Consider the following 19485-nt stretch of genomic DNA (forward strand, 5'->3'; position numbering starts at 1 on the left):
AATAACGTAATGGAAAGGAGCAAACGGGGATGGATCTGAGGACACGATAAGTTGCCTAATAATCCATTTCATTTGCATTCATCCCTTTAAATAAAGGGGAGTGTCAGTCATCTCTGGCCTCCAAGTTTGGCAGCTGGGCTCTCAGGAAAGAGGGCCACAGATCCCAGAAAATTAGCTATAACAGCAGACCAGCAGCTTAGGAGTGACGTTACCTTCCAGGAAGGCCAAGCACCAGACCACCAAATGTGAGAAAGCCCCTGATCCTGCTGACAATAGAAAGCAGGTATACACACACTGACACTGTATATTGACAACCCTCCCCAACAGACCTGTATGCAACACCTCACCGAATAAAAGGCTTCTTCAAACACCAACAGGGGTCCCGAAAATCCAACAATCAGTAGTGGCTGTGCCCCCAGGAGGCAGAATATCACCCCCTGCAGACAGGTTCCAATGATAAGCTCTGACACCCCAATGAGACCACCCGTCTTCTCACCTGCGGAGAGAACAGGAATATGTGAGAGCGATATTAACACGGCCATTGATGGTGAGGAGGAGCCTTGTTATTTACAGAGAACATTACTAACATGGAGATGACGTTCAATTGAGGACAGCCCGTCGATATCCCTGACATTGCCCCCCTCAATGCGCCCGACACTGCCAACCCCCTCAATACACTTGACACTGCCAGCTCCTCAATATGCCTGACACTGCCCCCCCTCAATACGCCCAACACTGCCTCCCTTCAATACGTCCGACACTGTCCCCCCTCAATATGTCTGACACTGCCCCCGCAATATGTTCAATATGCCCAACACTGATCCTCTCTCAATACGCCTGACACTGCCTAGCAATTTGCTCAACATGCCCCACAATGACCCCCCGAATACACCTGACACTGCCCCACCATCACTACGCGTGAAACTTCCCTCCCTTAATACAGTCAACACTGCCCCCCTCACCCATCGATACGCCTGACACTGCCGACCCAGGAACCGGTAACCCTGCCCGCCGCCTCCTAGTAGCTGATGATGGGAGTAGGCAGGCTGGATTTCCTGCTCCGTAAAAGGCTTGAGGCTGCAGACCTTGGTTAGTGTGAGTTTTAGTACAAGAAGTAGATACAATATGGGGGACGCTCACCCAGAAGACCACCGAATGTTATTGCTGGTGACAGGGCTGCAAAATAGATGAAAATGACTGCAGCCATGCATTGTGGATCTAGGGCATCACGAAAATCACTTGCGTATTTTGGATAACGCCGCTGAATATCGCGAACAAGACCTCCGAATGGCCGACCCGTCCTGCGTAGAGGATCATCTCCACCATCACCTGACACCACAGCTTTTATCAGGAGAGCTACAATGGAGAAAGTCAGCAATGAGCCAGGAGAAGCATGGGCAGAAGACAGCAGAGGTCATTACACAGGAGACAGAGAGAAGATAACCTGTCTCTGGTGTGGTGCTCGCCTCCTCCAGGACCTTCTTCTCCGGGCCTTGGCGACGTCTCAGCATTTCACGTTGGAACAGAGCTACAGAGCGTAGGAGCTCCTCTCCCATCACCTCCGATGGCGGCAGCACAACACTGCAGTCCAAGAACTCATTAATGGCGTTCAGGAGATCTTGGCGATCATCAGCAAGGTAAGCAGCTTCATGGAAGGACTGAGGAGGAGACATACCGGGAGGATCAAAACGGAGAAAAAGGGACTGGGACAAAAGGTAAAGTGCCAAGGGGGAGAACATACACGGAAGATCAAAACAGAGAAGCAGGGACTAGACCTAACGGTAAGGGGCCGAGTAGGAGACACACAGGGAAGATCAAAATGGTGAAGCAGGGACTAGGCCTAAAGGTACGGGGCCGAGTAGGAGACATACAGGGAAGTTCAAAATGGAGAAGCAGGGACTAGGCCTAAAGGTTATGGGCTGAGTAGGAGACATACAGGGAAGATCAAAATGGACAAGAAGGGACTAGGCCTAAAGGTACGGGGCCGAGTCGGAGACATACAGGGAAGTTCAAAATGGAGAAGCAGGGACTGGGTTTAAGGGTGATGGACCAAGGAGGAGACACACAGGGAGGATCAAAACGGAGAAGCAGAGACTGGGTCTAGGAGTAAGAATTGAGAAGGAGACATATATGGAGGATAAAAATTGAAAATGGAGAATAAGAGTTTGGACCTAAAGGTAAAGGACAAAGCAGTATAAGGATCAAAACGGAGAAGCAGGGACTGGGCCTAGGAGTAAGGGGCTGAGAAGGAGACGTATGGAGAATCAAAATGGAAAAATGGAAAAGCAGAGACTGGGCTTAAAGGTAAAGGACAAAGCAGTAGACATACAAGGAGGATCAAAATGGAGAAGCAGGGACTGGCCCTAGGCAGAAACGGTGTGATTAGACACAGGTTGGCGATCAATTTACACGTAACTGTTGAAGCTTGCCTCCCCAGCTTCAAAGGAAATCTATCGTCAGGCCGGCACCGATACGGAATATGGAATATGGTAAGTTCCACAATTCCGAGAATAATGGGACCTATATTTTTAGTGGCAAGGTCAGCCAAGGAGCGATATGCTTATTTTTCCATAGCTGTAAACCCCTTCGTGGAGCTTTAGCGCAGAAGCATCAGAATAACAGGTCACAAATACGCCATGCGTGGTCTCAAATGAAGGTAAAATCATAACGGAAAAAATGGCATCATTTGGAAGCTTCTGCGATCAGCGAGCGATAAGTTATCCCAGAAGTTAAGAGTTTTTAATAAAGACATGAAGGGTGGAGCCCAGCCCCTGTGATGATGGACCAAGGAGGAGACACACAGGGAGGATCAAAATGGAGAAGCAGAGACTGGGTCTGAAGGTAAAGGACAAAGCTCTAGACATACAGGAAGGATCAAAACGGAGAAGCAGAGACTGGGTCTAGGAGTTAGAATTGAGAAGGAGACATATATGGAGGATAAAAATTGAAAATGGAGAATAAGAGTCTGGACCTAAAGGTAAAGGACAAAGCAGTATAAGGATAAAAACGGAAAGCAGGGACAGGGCCTAGGAGTAAGGGGCTGAGAAGGAGACGTATGGAGAATCAAAATGGAAAAATGGAGAAGCAGAGACTGGGCTTAAAGGTAAAAGACAAAGCAGTAGACATACAAGGAGGATCAAAATGGAGAAGCAGGGACTGGGCCTAGGCAGAAACGGTGTGATTAGACACAGGCTGGCGATCAATTTACACGTAACTGTTGAAGCTTGCCTCCCCAGCTTCAAAAGGAAATCTATCGTCAGGCCGGCACCGATACGGAATATGGAATATTGTAAGTTCCACAATTCCGAGAATAATGGGACCTATATTTTTAGTGGCAGGGTCAGCCAAGGAGCGATATGCTTATTTTTCCATAGCTGTAAACCCCTTCGTGGAGCTTTAGCGCAGAAGCATCAGAATAACAGGTCACAAATACGCCACGCGTGGTCTCAAATGAAGGTAAAATCATAATGGAAAAAATGGCATCATTTGGAAGCTTCTGCGATCAATGAACAATAAGTTATCCCAGAAGTTATGAGTTTTTAATAAAAACATGAAGGGTGGAGCCTGTGATGTCAGCACAGGAGGTGTGTGGGCAGATTTCCCCGTAGACATAAAAGAGACGACAGAGGATAGAGGAGCACTCATTGCCAGGGGGGGTATAGATATTATAAGCAACGGGTCACGTTCGAGAACATCAAATCAAATTGAGGAGCCCCTCCTCCACCTATATTGAATTGTCTCAGCGATCTTATAGTAAGTCTCTTCTTTAATCCTTATTATTTTGTGTAACTGCTTATGTATTGTATTGTCCCCTTGGAATACGTGACAGAGAAGCAGAGACAGGCCCTAAAGGTAAAGAACAAAGCAGTAGACATACAAGGAGGATCAAAACGGAGAAGCAGGGACTGGGCCTAGGAGTAAGGGGTCGAGAAGGTGACATATATGGAGGATCAAAATGGAAAAATGGAGAAGCAGACACTGGGCCTAAAGGTAAAGGACGAAACAGGAGACATACAGGGAGGATCAAAACGGAGAAGCAACGACTGTGTCTAGGGGTAAGGGGCCGAGAAGGAGACATATATGGAGATTCAAAACGGAGAAGCAGGGACTGGCCTAAAGGTAAAGGACAAAGCAGTAAACATATAGGGAGGATCAAAACCGAGAAACAGGGACTAGCCTAAAGGTAAAGTACAAAACAGTAGACATAAAGGGAGGATCAAAACGAAGCAGGGACTGGGCTAAAGGGGAAAGGACTGAGGAGGAGACTATAGGAAATCAGGTAAGGACAGGGTTAAATCCCAGCTCTGCAGGGTTGATTAGAGGCACATGCCCATTTTTTGTCTAGAACAAGGAAAAAGGGTCTGTTTGTGTTCAGTGTGCTGAGGGGGCGGAGCAGGGTGTAGATTCTGCTGGGGATGGAGCAAGGTGTAGATTCTGCTGGGGACGGAGCAGGGTGTAGATTCTGCTGGGGATGGAGCAGGGTGTAGATTCAGCTGGGGATGGAGCAGGGTGTAGATTCTGCTGGGGGGATGGAGCAGGGTGTAGATTTTGCTGGGGACGGAGCAGGGTGTAGATTCTGCTGGGGGGATGGAGCAGGGTGTAGATTCTGCTGGGGATGGAGCAGGGTATAGATTCTGCTGGGGGGATGGAGCAGGGTGTAGATTTTGCTGGGGGGATGGAGCAGGGTGTAGATTTTGCTGGGGACGGAGCAGGGTGTAGATTCCGCTGGGGATGGAGCAGGGTGTAGATTCTGCTGGGGATGGAGCAGGGTGTAGATTTTGCTGGGGATGGATCAGGGTGTAGATTCTGCTGGGGATGGAGCAGGGTGTAGATTCTGCTGGGGATGGAGCAGGGTGTAGATTCTGCTGGGGTTGGAGCAGGGTGTAGATTCTGCTGGGGATGGAGCAGGGTGTAGATTCTACTGGGGATGGAGCAGGGTGTAGAGTCTGCTGGGGGGTGGAGCAGGGTGTGGATTCTGCTGGGGATGGAGCAGGGTGTAGATTCTGCTGGGGATGGAGCAGGGTGTAGATTCTGCTGGGGATGGAGCAGGGTGTAGATTCTGCTGGGGATGGAGCACGGTGTAGATTCTGCTGGGGATGGAGCAGGGTGTAGATTCTGCTGGGGATGGAGCAGGGTGTAGATTCTGCTGGGGGGAAGGAGCAGGGTGTAGATTCAGCTGGGGATGGAGCAGGGTGTAGATTCTGCTGGGGATGGAGCAGGGTGTAGATTCTGCTGGGGATGGAGCAGGGTGTAGATTCTGCTGGGGATGGAGCAGAGTGTAGATTCTGCTGGGGATGGAGCAGGGTGTAGATTCTGCTGGGGGATGGAGCAGGGTGTAGATTCTGCTGGGGGGATGGAGCAGAGTATAGATTCTGCTGTGGATGGAGCAGGGTGTAGATTCTGCTGGGGGGATGGAGCAGGGTGTAGATTCTGCTGGGGGGATGGAGCAGGGTGTAGATTCTGCTGGGGATGGAGCAGGGTGTAGATTCTGCTGGGGATGGAGCAGGGTGTAGATTCTGCTGGGGGGAAGGAGCTGGGTGTAGATTCTGCTGGGGACGGAGCAGGGTGTAGATTCTGCTGGGGACGGAGCAGGGTGTAGATTCTGCTGGGGATGGAGCAGGGTGTAGATTCTGCTGGGGATGGAGCAGGGTGTAGATTCTGCTGGGGGGATGGAGCAGGGTGTAGATTCTGCTGGGGATGGAGCAGGGTGTAGATTCTGCTGGGGGGATGGAGCAGGGTGTAGATTCTGCTGGGGGGATGGAGCAGAGTGTAGATTCTGCTGGGGATGGAGCAGGGTGTAGATTCTGCTGGGGATGGAGCAGGGTGTAGATTCTGCTGGGGATGGAGCAGGGTGTAGATTCTGCTGGGGATGGAGCAGGGTGTAGATTCTGCTGGAGATGGAGCAGGGTGTAGATTCTGCTGGGGATGGAGCAGGGTGTAGATTCTGCTGAGGATGGAGCAGGGTGTAGATTCTGCTGGGGATGGAGCAGGGTGTAGATTCTGCTGGGGATGGAGCAGGGTGTAGAATCTGCTGGGGGTGGAGCAGGGTGTGGATTCTGCTGGGGATGGAGCAGGGTGTAGATTCTGCTGGGGATGGAGCAGGGTGTAGATTCTGCTGGGGATGGAGCAGGGTGTAGATTCTGCTGGGGGGATGGAGCAGGGTGTAGATTCTGCTGGGGATGGAGCAGGGTGTAGATTCTGCTGAGGGGATGGAGCTGGGTGTAGAATCTGCTGGGGGTGGAGCAGGGTGTGGATTCTGCTGGGGATGGAGCAGGGTGTAGAATCTGCTGGGGATGGAGCAGGGTGTAGATTCTGCTGTGGGGATGGAGCAGGGTGTAGATTCTGATGTGGGGATGGAGCAGGGTGTAGATTCTGCTGGGGATGGAGCAGGGTGTAGATTCTGCTGTGGGGATGGAGCAGGGTGTAGATTCTGCTGGGGGGATGGAGCAGGGTGTAGATTCTGGTGGGGATGGAGCAGGGTGTAGATTCTGCTGGGGATGGAGCAGGGTGTGGATTCTGCTGGGGATGGAGCAGGGTGTGGATTCTGCTGGGGATGGAGCAGGGTATGGATTCTGCTGGGGATGGAGCAGGGTGTAGATTCTGCTGGGGACGGAGCAGGGTGTAGATTCTGCTGGGGGGAAGGAGCTGGGTGTAGATTCTGCTGGGGATGGAGCAGGGTGTAGATTCTGCTGGGGACGGAGCAGGGTGTAGATTCTTCTGGGGATGGAGCAGGGTGTAGATTCTGCTGGGGGGACGGAGCAGGGTGTGGATTCTGCTGGGGGACGGAGCTGGGTGTAGATTCTGCTGGGGGGATGGAGCAGGATGTAGATTCTGCTGGGGACGGAGCAGGGTGTAGATTCTGCTGGGGATGGAGCAGGGTGTAGATTCTGCTGGGGATGGAGCAGGGTGTAGATTCTGCTGGGGATGGAGCAGGGTGTAGATTCTGCTGGGGACGGAGCAGGGTGTAGATTCTGCTGGGGGGATGGAGCAGGGTGTAGATTTTGCTGGGGATGGAGCAGGGTGTAGATTCTGCTGGGGATGGAGCAGGGTGTAGATTCTACTGGGGATGGAGCAGGGTGTAGATTCTGCTGGGGATGGAGCAGGGTGTAGATTCTGCTGGGGATGGAGCAGGGTGTAGATTCTGCTGGGGATGGAGCAGGGTGTAGATTCTACTGGGGATGGAGCAGGGTGTAGATCCTGCTGGGGATGGAGCTGGGTGTAGATTCTGCTGGGGGGATGGAGCAGGGTGTAGATTCTGCTGGGGATGGAGCAGGGTGTAGATTCTGCTGAGGGGATGGAGCTGGGTGTAGATTCTGCTGGGGATTGAGCAGGGTGTAGATTCTGCTGGGGATGGAGCAGGGTGTAGATTCTGCTGGGGATGGAGCAGGGTGTAGATTCTGCTGGGGATGGAGCAGGGTGTAGATTCTGCTGGGGATGGAGCAGGGTGCAGATTCTGCTGGGGATGGAGCAGGGTGTAGATTCTGCTGGGGATGGAGCAGGGTGTAGATTCTGCTGGGGATGGAGCAGGGTGTAGATTCTGCTGGGGGGATGGAGCAGGGTGTAGATTTTGCTGGGGGGATTGAGCAGGGTGTAGATTCTGCTGGGGATGGAGCAGGATGTAGATTCTGCTGGGGGGATGGAGCAGGGTGTAGATTCTGCTGGGGATGGAGCAGGGTGTAGATTCTGCTGGGGATGGAGCAGGATGTAGATTCTGCTGGTGGGATGAAGCAGGGTGTAGATTCTGCTGGGGGGATGGAGCAGGGTGTAGATTCTGCTGGGGGGACGGAGCAGGGTGTAGATTCTGCTGGGGATGGAGCAGGGTGTAGATTCTGCTGGGGGGATGGAGCAGGGTGTAGATTCTGCTGGGGATGGAGCAGGGTGTAGATTCTGCTGGGGGGATGGAGCAGGGTGTAGATTCTGCTGGGGGGATGGAGCAGGGTGTAGATTCTGCTAGGGGGACGGAGCAGGGTGTAGATTCTGCTGGGGATGGAGCAGGGTGTAGATTCTGCTGGGGATGGAGCAGGGTGTAGATTCTGCTGGGGATGGAGCAGGGTGTAGATTCTGCTGGGGACGGAGCAGGGTGTAGATTCTGCTGGGGATGGAGCAGGGTGTAGATTCTGCTGGGGACGGAGCAGGGTGTAGATTCTGCTGGGGATGGAGCAGGGTGTAGATTCTGCTGGGGATGGAGCAGGGTGTAGATTCTGCTGGGGATGGAGCAGGGTGTAGATTCTGCTGGGGACGGAGCAGGGTGTAGATTCTGCTGGGGACGGAGCAGGGTGTAGATACTGCTGGGGATGGAGCAGGGTGTAGATTCTGCTGGGGATGGAGCAGGGTGTAGATTCTGCTGGGGATGGAGCAGGGTGTAGATTCTGCTGGGGGGATGGAGCAGGGTGTAGATTCTGCTGGGGATGGAGCAGGGTGTAGATTCTGCTGGGGACGGAGCAGGGTGTAGATTCTGCTGGGGATGGAGCAGGGTGTAGATTCTGCTGGGGATGGAGCAGGGTGTAGATTCTGCTGGGGATGGAGCAGGGTGTAGATTCTGCTGGGGATGGAGCAGGGTGTAGATTCTGCTGGGGATGGAGCAGGGTGTAGATTCTGCTGGGGATGGAGCAGGGTGTAGATTCTGCTGGGGACGGAGCAGGGTGTAGATTCTTCTGGGGATGGAGCAGGGTGTAGATTCTGCTGGGGGGACGGAGCAGGGTGTGGATTCTGCTGGGGGACGGAGCTGGGTGTAGATTCTGCTGGGGGGATGGAGCAGGGTGTAGATTCTGCTGGGGATGGAGCAGGGTGTAGATTCTGCTGGGGATGGAGCAGGGTGTAGATTCTGCTGGGGGGTTGGAGCAGGATGTAGATTCTGCTGGGGATGGAGCAGGGTGTAGATTCTGCTGGTGATGGAGCAGGGTGTAGATTCTGCTGGGGACGGAGCAGGGTGTAGATTTTGCTGAGGATGGAGCAGGGTGTAGATTCTGCTGGGGATGGAGCAGGGTGTAGATTCTGCTGGGGACGGAGCAGGGTGTAGATTTTGCTGAGGATGGAGCAGGGTGTAGATTCTGCTGGGGGGATGGAGCAGGGTCTAGATTTTGCTGGGGATGGAGCACGGTGTAGATACTGCTGGGGGGAAGGAGCAGGGTGTAGATTCTGCTGGGGATGGAGCAGGGTGTAGATTCTGCTGGGGATGGAGCAGGGTGTAGATTCTGCTGGGGGGAAGGAGCTGGGTGTGGATTCTGCTGGGGGGACGGAGCTGGGTGTGGATTCTACTGGGGGGATGGAGCTCGGTGTGGATTCTGCTGGGGGGGCGGAGCTGGGTGGGGATTCTCCTGGGGGGACGGAGGTGGGTGTGGATTCTCCTGGGGGGACAGAGCTGGGTGTGGATTCTCCTGGGGGGATGTAGATGGGTGTGGATTCTCCTGGGGGGACGGGGCTGAGTGTGGATTTTTTTGGGACGGAGCAGGGTGTGGATTCTCCTGGGGGGACAGAGCTGGGTGTGGATTCTCCTGGGGGGACGGAGCTGGGTGTGGATTCTGCTGGGGGGACGGAGCTGGGTGTGGATTCTGCTGGGGGGACGGAGCTGGGTGTGGATTCTGCTGGGGGGACGGAGATGGGTGTGGATTCTGCTGGGGGGACGGAACTGGGTGTGGATTCTGCTGGGGGGATGGAGCTGGGTGTGGGTTCTCCTGGGGGGATGGAGCTGGGTGTGGATTCTGCTGGGGGGACGGAGCTGGGTGTGGATTCTCCTGGGGGGATGGAGCTGGGTGTGGATTCTGCTGGGGGAGCGGAGCTGGGTGGGGATTCTCCTGGGGGGACGGAGGTGGGTGTGGATTCTCCTGGGGGGACGGAGCTGGGTGTGGATTCTCCTGGGGGGATGGAGCTGGGTGTGGATTCTCCTGGGGGGATGGAGCTGGGTGTGGATTCTGCTGGGGGAGCGGAGCTGGGTGGGGATTCTCCTGGGGGGACGGAGGTGGGTGTGGATTCTCCTGGGGGGACGGAGCTGGGTGTGGATTCTCCTGGGGGGATGGAGCTGGGTGTGGATTCTCCTGGGGGGATGGAGCTGGGTGTGGATTCTGCTGGGGGGGCGGAGCTGGGTGGGGATTCTCCTGGGGGGACGGAGGTGGGTGTGGATTCTCCTGGGGGGACGGAGCTGGGTGTGGATTCTCCTGGGGGGATGTAGCTGGGTGTGGATTCTCCTGGGGGGACAGAGCTGGGTGCGGATTCTGCTGGGAGCAAAACAGGATCGTTTGTTGCTTACCAAACTGAGCCAGGTGTAGTGTCAGGATTGCCACATGGGTGAGAAACTGTGCTCTGTGTCTGGGAGGAAGAAAAGTCCTCTAATGTTGGCAGCCTCAGCCAGAAGCTGAGAGGGAAAGGACTATGTTTTGAACAATTGAGCCGGCCCTGACATTACTTGTCTGCCGGTACACAAACGGTTTATTTTCCTGTCATACCTATGTGCCCGGAAGAGGCTATTTTGCTTTTGGAACCACTGGAGTCTTCAAATGTTTGGGCCAGATCACATTGCTTGTGTGAATGCTACCGACTACCAGAGAGAGTGAAGCCCTACAAGACACACATGGAGGATCGAAACGGAGAAACTGGGACTGGGCCTAAGGGTAAGGGGCTGAGGAGGAGACATGCAGGGAGGATCAAAAAGGGTATTATCAAAGTAATAAAACTTCAGATGTTTGGACCAGACTGCATTGCCTGTGTGAAAGCTACCAACTACCTAAGAGAGGAAATCCCTACAATTGGTGGATGAAACTCAGGTGTGAAGTCCCGTAGACCAAAAGCCATTGCAGTTTAAGGATTGACTATCTTTCCTGACTATCTTTGAGACAGTGGATAAACTGCAAGGGGCAGAAGTTCTAGCTCCATACCTTACTGGGGAGCACAGAGAGCATACTATGACCTTCTCCTGCAGGATGGCAAGTAGTACGCAAGCTGAAGGTGAAGATTCTGGCACATTTGAGCACAACCCAGTCCGTCAGTGCACAACGGATGCACCTGTCGCGCTACCAAAGAGACAAGCCTCCCCAGTCCCAGATGTTTGACCTGTTACACCTGGTCCAAATTTAGCTGAAGCCAGAGACCTGATAGCATTCACAAATCGTGGAAAGAGTGGTAATGGACAGATTTATACATTCACTACCTAAATCCGTACAAAATTGGGTTGCTCAGGGAAATTCAAAGAGCGCAGATGACCTAAGTGAGCTTGGTCAAAAGATACTTGGCTGATGAGAACTCCGTCAAGGATGCCTGAGTTCCCCTGTCAGGGATACTCAAAAGAAGGGGCCCAAGATCACCTCTGAGGGGCGCCCAAGGTCCCTGGAGGGTTCAGAACCAGGTTCAAGGGGTAAATCTCATAACATTGTCTGTTGGAGGTGTAGCGCCCTGGGTCATATATTAGCCAATTGTCCCTTGACCTCGGAGCTGATGGACTGCTCGGTAGGCCGGCCGGCGCTACTCCTACTTTGCCTACTCCGCCTGCAGTGCTGTTTCTCATCCTGGTGAAGGACCTCGGGAATGTCAGGTGACTGTGAAAGGTGTCCAAGTGATGGGAACTACTGTACTCTGGGCCACACTCTCACAGGAGCCAGTCCCTGGGAAGGTGGTAGCTGTCAGGGGTATTCATGGCGACGCCATGAATACCGTGTTTCCGTGACCCACAAAGTGGGAGTGGTCAAAAAGTTGTCACATTCTATAATTGTTGGTCGTGATATTCCTCTCTTTTGGGATTTTTGTGGGAAAGTGATACCACCTGGTAGCTCAGCTGACAAGCAGGTTACATTGATAAAGACCTTGTCACATGCCACGGCCGCCGAGTTGCCATTGTCTGTACAAATTGGAAACAAGGATGTGGAAATGTCACCTAAATGTAATATTCCTGAGTTAGAGGTGTCTGGGAAAAACTTGGAACCGCTCAATTCAGGACTTAATCTGTTGTGTCAAGGGACTAAAGTGAGGGGCCAAGTAAGAGAGCGCCTCATCAAGGTCCAGGAGGAAAACCCCAGGGGGTATAAGCGGTTGTCTCAAGTGAGACAATTTATGCCTGAGGATTGGGTACTTGTGTTAGTGCCCACAGTGAAGAGCGAGTTCCTTACCCAGTGACAGGGACTCTATAGGGTGGTGAAAAAGGTCGGAGAGGCTTTGCATAACTGGCCATGCCCCCTAACTAAAAAAAAAACCTGGTCTCTGCAGACACTGTTGGTTGGCAGATGGTGCCCAACCCTCGGCTTTGGGCAGAGGGGGAGGATATGTTAGAAAGCTGGGAAGGACACGGTTAAATCCCATTTCTGCAGGGTTTTCGTCTAGAACCAGGAGATGGGTTCACTTGGCGTGCAGTGTGCTGGGGGAACAGAGCAGAGTGTTGATTCTGCTGACCAAACTAAGCCAGTTGAGCATGAGAAAGGGATGAGGAGGAGATATAGAGTGAGGATAAAATGGAGAAGCAGGGACTGGCACAAAGGTAAAGGGCCGAGGAGGAGACATACAGGGAAGATCAAAACAGAGAAGCAGGGACTGGCATAAAGGTAAAGGGCCGAGGAGGAGACATACATGGAAGATCAAAACGGAGAAGAAGGGACTGGCATAAAGGTAAAGGGCCGAGGAGGAGACATACATCGAAGATCAAAACGGAGAAGAAGGGACTGGCCTAAAGGTAAAGGGCCCAGGAGGAGATATAGAGTGAGGATCAAAACGCAGAAGCAGGGACTGGCCTAACGGTAAAGGGCCGATGAGGAGATATAGAGGGAGGATCAAAAAGGAGAAAAAGGAACTGGCCTAAAGGTAAAGGGACAAGGAGAAGACATACAGGGAAGATCAAAAAGGAGAAGCAGGGAATGGCCTAAAGGTAAAGGGCCGAGGAGGAGACATATAAGGAGGATCAAAATGGAGAAGCAGGGACCAAGCTTAAAGGTAAAGGGCAGAGGAGGAGATATAGAGGAAGGACAAAAGCGGAGAAGTAGGGACTGGCATAAAGGTAAAGGGCCGAGGAGGAGACATAAAAGGAAGATCAAACCGGAGAAGCAAGGACAAGCCTAAAGGTAAAGGGCCGAGGATGAGATATAGAGGGAGGATCAAAACGAAGAAGAAGGCACTGGCCTAAAGGTAAAGAGCCGATGAGGAGACCATACAGGGAAGATAAAAAAGGAGAAGCAGGGAATGGCCTAAAGGTAAAATGACGAGGAGGAGACATATAAGGAGGATCAAAATGGAGAAGCATGGACTGGGCTTAAAGGCAAAGGGCCAAGGAGGAGATATAGGGGGAGGATGAAAACAGAGAAGAAGGGGCTGGCCTAAAGAAAAAGGACCGAGGAGGAGACATACAAGAAGGATCAAAACGGAGAAGCAGGGACTAGGCTTAAAGGTAAAGGGCCGAGGAGGAAATATAGAGGGGGGATTAAAACGGAGAAGCAGGGAATGACCTAAAGGTAAAGGGCCATAGAAGAGATATAGAGGGAGGATCAAAACAGAGAACCAGGGACTGGGACTAAAGGTAAAGGACCGAGGAGGAGACATACAAGGAGGATCAAAACGGAGAAGCAGGTCCTGGGCTTAAAGGTAAAGGGCTGAGGAGGAAATATAGAGGGGGGATTAAAAGAGAAGCAGCGAATGGCCTAAAGGTAAAGGGCTGCAGAAGAGATATAGAGGGAGGATCAAAATGGAGAAGAAGGGACTGGCCTGAAGGTAAAGAGGAAACATACAGGGAAGATTAAAATGGAAAAGCAGAGACTGTTCTAAAGGTAAAGAAAAGAGAAGATGAATGAAGAAGCTGAGGAGAAAATCACTAAATGGAAAAACCACGGAAAGGAAAAGAATAGAAACTGAAAATCAACCACGGAGTTTATGCTTCAGCAAAACACGGATGTAACACCAAGCAGAGGAAATCCCAAACCAATTCCCACTTTGGTCAGAGAGGATATCTGAGGACCAGTCCACGCTATGGTCATGGGAGATATCTGAGTGACAGTCCCTGCTATGTTCAGGGGAGTTATCTAAGGGACAGTCCCTACTATGGTCAGAGGAGATATCTGAGAAACAGTCCCTACTATGGTCAGGGGAGTTATCTAAGGGACAGTACCTGCTATGGTCAGGCCGGTATCTGCGGCACAGTCCCTACCATGGTCAGGGTCGATATCTGAGGGACAGTCCCCATCATTCTCAGGTGCAATATCTGAGGGACATTCCTTGCTATGGTCAGGTGTGATACCTGAGGGCCAGTCATCGCTATCGTCAGGGGTGATATCTGAGGGACAGTCCACACCATGGTCAGGGGCGATATTTCGGGAACAGTCCATGATATGGTCAGGGGTGATATCTGAGGAACAGTCCCTGCTATGGTTAGGGTTGATTATCTGAGGGACAGTTCTCGCTATTGTCGGGGGCGATATCTGAGGGACAGTGCCTGCTATGGTCAGGGACGATATCTAAAGGACAGTCCTTGCTATGGTCAGGGGCAATATCTGAGGGACATTCCCCGCCATGGTCAGGGACGATATCTAAAGGACAGTTCCTGCTATGGTCAGGGGCGATATCTGAGGGACAGTCCTTGCTATGGTCAGGGGCGATATCTGAGGGACAGTCCCCGCCATGGTCAGGGACGATATCTAAAGGACAGTCCCTGCTATGGTCAGGGGCGATATCTGAGGGACAGTCCCTGCTATGGTCAGGGGCGATATCTGAGGGACAGTCCATGCTATGGTCAGGGCCAATATCTGTGAGACAGTCCCCGCTATGATCACGGCTGATATTGGGGGGGCAGTCTCTGCTATGGTCGGGGATGACATCTGAGGTGCTATGGTCATGGGTGATAATTGTAGTAAGGCGGTTTAGTGTCACCTTGTCTGACATAAGAGTGGAGATGGATCTCCCGATCTCATGATAGTCCATATTGGATGTGCTAGGACCCAGCAGGATGAATAGGAATCGCACAGGAATGGGGACTTCCAGGACTGAGTCTAGCTCCACCGCCTCCTGCAGACGCACAAACGCCATGGTCGGCTGCTCAAGGAATTCCACACAACCTGAGACACATAAGAACCCAGATCAACGGGCTGATGTATAGTGACACATAACCAACGCAAAAGAAGAGAGGTCCTCCGCACAGGAAGTCCACATCAGGTACTACCACCGACTGCACCGAGGAGACGTGATGGCACAACCGGGGCATGAAATTCCACGTTCTGTCAACTGATTCCTCTTAAAAAGGTTGTAAGGTATTGAAAAACATGGCTGCTCCCATCAGTCTACAGGTTGTCTCGTAATGCAGCTTGGTGCTATCAAACTGGTTAGGGATGATCTGCAATATCACATACAACCTGTGGACAGGCATGCCACTGTTCGTTAAAAACAGTGACATGTTTCAGTGTCCATGTTATTGTTGGCGGTGGCATCGCATCATCATCATCATTGCTGGTGGCTGGGTCATTTCAGTGCTGGTGGTGGCACCGCATCATCGTTGTTGGTGGTGGCATTGTGTCATCCATTTCTATAGGATGCGTCGCGCCATTGTTGCTTGTGGCATCTCTTCATCACTGGCAGTGGAATCATGTCCTCATAGCTGGTGGCTGCGTAGCCTCATTGTTGCTGGTGGCATTGCAACTTCGTTGGAAGTCTCATGTAATGTGGACAATGTGCAAGCTATATGATTACAAGCCCTCGGCATGGCCGTGGAGCCTCCACACTCACCCACGAGCACCACACTGGCCTCTGCATTCTCCGGAATCTTCTCCAAAAGTTTCAGTTCATGTTTAGACTTGGAGCGTTGGATTGTTGGTAATGAAGGAAGAGATTCCCGCTGGATAATACAGAAAAGAAGTCACTGATTCGTTACGATCATGGATCTAAAAGGCCGTTACTTCACCTTCATCTCACCTCACGATCTATGTCGATTTTGGTTTCTGGTTCTGTGGGGTCACCACCCATTAGAGGGTCTGTCAGGTTGGGTTCACTGTTCTGGGAGATATGATTAGTGCTGTGATGTCCGAGCAGAGAGCCAAGGCTGGCGGCTGATATGTTCCTGGAGAACGATGAGTCTTTTTCATCACTTGGATGGCTGAAAACATAAAAATGAAGAGCGATGTTTCATGATGTTCCAGACATAATGAATGTCGACACTCAAGGCTTCACGCACTTGTCACATATGTAAGTACAGACCTGTGCTTCAGGAGTAAAGCTCTCAGCACATTGGCTCTGTCTTCTGCTTTTATTTGGTCACTGATGATCATCTGCTCCACCACCTGATGAGCAATTCCAGGCAGAGTCCTCTGGTCCAGGTCTAAAAGAACAGCACCTATGGGAAAAGAAAGAGGCTTTCATTATACTTCATGAGTTGTGCAAAGTCCTACCCTACATAGGTATGTCCAAAACTGACCATGTATCCAACACTGCACATTGGACCATCCTCATGCCTCATCACCAGGTCATTACTGAATCGTTACCAGGCCATCAATGGGTCATTGTCACTAATGGCTCTTCACATGGTCATTATCAAGTGATTAAATCATTGGGTCATCTCTGTGTTTTCACTGGGTCTTCACTGAGACATCACAAAGTCATCATCGGTCATTACCAGGTCATCACTGAGACATCATTAGATCATCGTCATCACCGGCTCATCACTGGGTCATTGTCATTACCGACTCATCACTGGGTCATCACTGAGACATCATTGGGTCACCCGATCATCGCCATCACCAAGTCATCATTGGGTTATTGCCAGTAATGACTCATCATAGAGTCACCACCAAGTGATTATTGTGTCATTAGGTCATCCCCGTGTTCTCACTGAGTTGTCACTGAGACATCACAGGGTCATAGTCATCACCAAGTCATCATTGGGTCATCACCAGTTCATCATTGGGTCATTGTCATTACCGACTCATCACTGGGTCATCAACAAGTTATTAATGTGTCACCACTGAGACCTCATGGGATCATCGTCATCATTAGATCATTATCATCACCAGGTCATCAGCAAGTCATCATCGAGTCATTAACAGGTCATCGCCATCAGCTAGTCGTCCCAGCATCATCAATTCCCCAGTTTCTGCAGTGGCTGTACCTCTTAAGGTTCGACTTACCATGTGACAGCGTTCGACGGAGCTCCAGAAGACTACGAAAGCTGAGCGAGGCAACGTGTGGCTTTCCCCATTGATCTGTTTCAGCTTCCACATCCTCCTCAAACTTTATCCAGCGAGCAGTTTCCTTCCATTGTAATTCTTGATGCTTGTCCAGAACTAACTCATTCAGCTCCACAAATACCTGCGGGTGCGGAAGTGAGAAGGTCTATACACGAGTGGACATTATACGAGGGCGCACCGCAGATTGGAGGATTCATGCACATGGCGGTAACAGAGATCATCCAGAATGGTGTGGGTCCATATTGCACCTCTGGAAGGACAATCATGTCAAGCAGCAATACAGGCTGTATTATGGAGGTGAACTACCTTTGGATCCTGCTATTAGCAGAGAATTTGGTAAGACATCAGACAGCACATGCACACGCCTAGTGTCACATAGACACTAGTCACAGGTGTTGGGAGCCCCTTCCTCACCTCATGGGGCTGCAGAGTGACGCTCTTTCGATGTGGGTGTCTCTCCTTATGTTCCTTGCTGATATGGACCACATGCCCTTTACTCTTCCGGACAAGATGTCTCCGCACAGCAGGAAGATCCTCAAAGCGATGACCTGGAAACGGACGAAGGTCAGCATGGGTTGGCACACTACATGGGATTCACGTAAGCCAGGGATCTGATACAGTATTTGGGGGGGGGGGGGGGGAGTTCAGGGACACCTGGGTTAGGGTTTAATCCAGTAATTGGGGATCAGAGACACTATGGTAAGAGTTCTCACATCATTGGGGAGTTTCAAGTTTCACATTATTGGGTACAATACTGCAACAGTCTCATATGGTGGAGATCTCAGGACTCCTCAGAAAAGCCCCTCGCACCCTCACAATGTGAGGAAATGGGGCTCGGGTCTCCTCTATATCGGGGATCTTCTCACTCACTCTTCATGTAGTCCAGGTCGGCTGACGCCAGGGTCTGAGCCTCAGTCTCATCAGTTGGCACAACATAGTAGTGGGCATCCTCAGGATGGGTCATGCTGCCAATTCTCCTACGTTCTGTAAGGCTATAGCTACGATGGGGCGGCTGCCTATGAGGGGGGCGAGAGGAACCCACGCCCTCTACAGTGGGGGAGGTGCAGGTTCCTTGTTCTTGTCTGAAAACACATAAATAAGTGTCACAGCTCAGGATTAGTGATGAGCGAGTATGTTCTGATAACCCTTTCGGCGATCATGCTCTGGTGCTCGCCGAGTGTCTTCAGCGTGCTCCGGTGTTATGTTTGAGTCACTCCGTGTGCATGATTTGCGACTGTTTGATAGCTTTAATACATGTGAGGAATGCCTAAGAAACAGGCATTCCTCAAAAGTATTAAAACTGTCAAACAGTTGCAAATCATGCACACGGAGTGACTCAAACATAACACCCGAGCACGCTGCAGACACTCGGCGAGCACCAGAGCATGATTGTAAATCTCGAGTAATGAGCATGCTCGTCATCACTACTCAGGATAAACGAATGTCCGAAGCACCAAATATCACCTGCAACACAGTATCACGAACTATGTGTATCTAACCAATATATATGTGCAGCCACGACAACTAACCGATACAACCCTGACAACTAACCAGTATAGACCTGACAGCTAACCGATACTGCCCTGACAACTAACCAATGCCTGTGCAGTCCTGACAACTAACCAGTTGTGACGACATGGAATTTAATCTTAATTATCTAGACGTCTATTTTCAGTAGGTCAGGAGAAAGCCAGGTTAGGACCCACTGGTCACCTGGTTTCATGGATATGTTCGGAGAAGTCAGGTTGGGACTTTCAGGTCTCCTGGCCTTGTACGTCAATGGACTGTCAGCTTCCTAAGCTTGCTGCTACCTACTCTCTGTGAGTGTCCACCCAAAGCGGGGGGCCACTGGAGGTAGTTGGCCCTGGAAGTCCCAAAGCCGCAGCTGCTCTATTACCAGCGGGTCAGCGGAAGGGTGAGACTCTGTCATTTGCACCATCTTGGGTATTTTCTGGGACTGTTCTATATGTTTAGTCTCCGCTTTGCGGTTCAGTAAAGTATTGCCACGCTGTTTTACCCTCACCCTGTGTTGTCTGAGTAACGTTACGTCCACGGAAGACCCCAGGTCTTCACACCAGTGTAGACCGAACAACTAACTGATACTGCCCTGACAACTAACCAGTGCTTGTGCAGTCCTGACAACTAACCAGTAAAGACCTGACAACTAACCACTACCTGTACGGCCCTGACAACATATCCAGTACTTATGCAGCTCTGACCAGAAAATGCCCACTTACCTCAATATGTCAGATTTCTGCTCTCTGCAGACAGCATCTGGAGATGAGAGCGGCAGCCCGGCAGAAAGTCTCTGCGGAACATCGTCTTCCACTGGGAAGAACTGCGAGAAGAA

At 51.5% G+C, this 19485-nt stretch overlaps 1 protein-coding gene across 5 annotated transcripts in view; it reads right to left on the reverse strand.

The window, feature by feature from the left end:
* The window catches only part of SLC4A2 (solute carrier family 4 member 2), a 364938-nt gene that overhangs the window by 161661 nt on the left and 183792 nt on the right, over window positions 1-19485 (reverse strand). For all 5 annotated transcript variants that reach the window (XM_073677122.1, XM_073677121.1, XM_073677123.1 and 2 more), the window contains 11 exons: window positions 19373-19473; window positions 18006-18217; window positions 17550-17683; window positions 17076-17256; window positions 16150-16285; window positions 15868-16048; window positions 15682-15790; window positions 14833-15017; window positions 1445-1658; window positions 1141-1356; window positions 348-496 (listed from right to left, as the gene is read on the reverse strand). In XM_073677122.1, coding sequence (XP_073533223.1) covers window positions 348-496; window positions 1141-1356; window positions 1445-1658; window positions 14833-15017; window positions 15682-15790; window positions 15868-16048; window positions 16150-16285; window positions 17076-17256; window positions 17550-17683; window positions 18006-18217; window positions 19373-19473 — 1818 coding nt within the window. The remainder of the gene's footprint in view (window positions 1-347; window positions 497-1140; window positions 1357-1444; window positions 1659-14832; window positions 15018-15681; window positions 15791-15867; window positions 16049-16149; window positions 16286-17075; window positions 17257-17549; window positions 17684-18005; window positions 18218-19372; window positions 19474-19485) is intronic.

The sequence above is a fragment of the Phyllobates terribilis genome, unplaced genomic scaffold (genome assembly GCF_046119375.1).
Source record: "Phyllobates terribilis strain yellow unplaced genomic scaffold, ASM4611937v1 Scaffold_4__5_contigs__length_816908805, whole genome shotgun sequence".
Lineage (NCBI taxonomy): Eukaryota > Metazoa > Chordata > Amphibia > Anura > Dendrobatidae > Phyllobates > Phyllobates terribilis.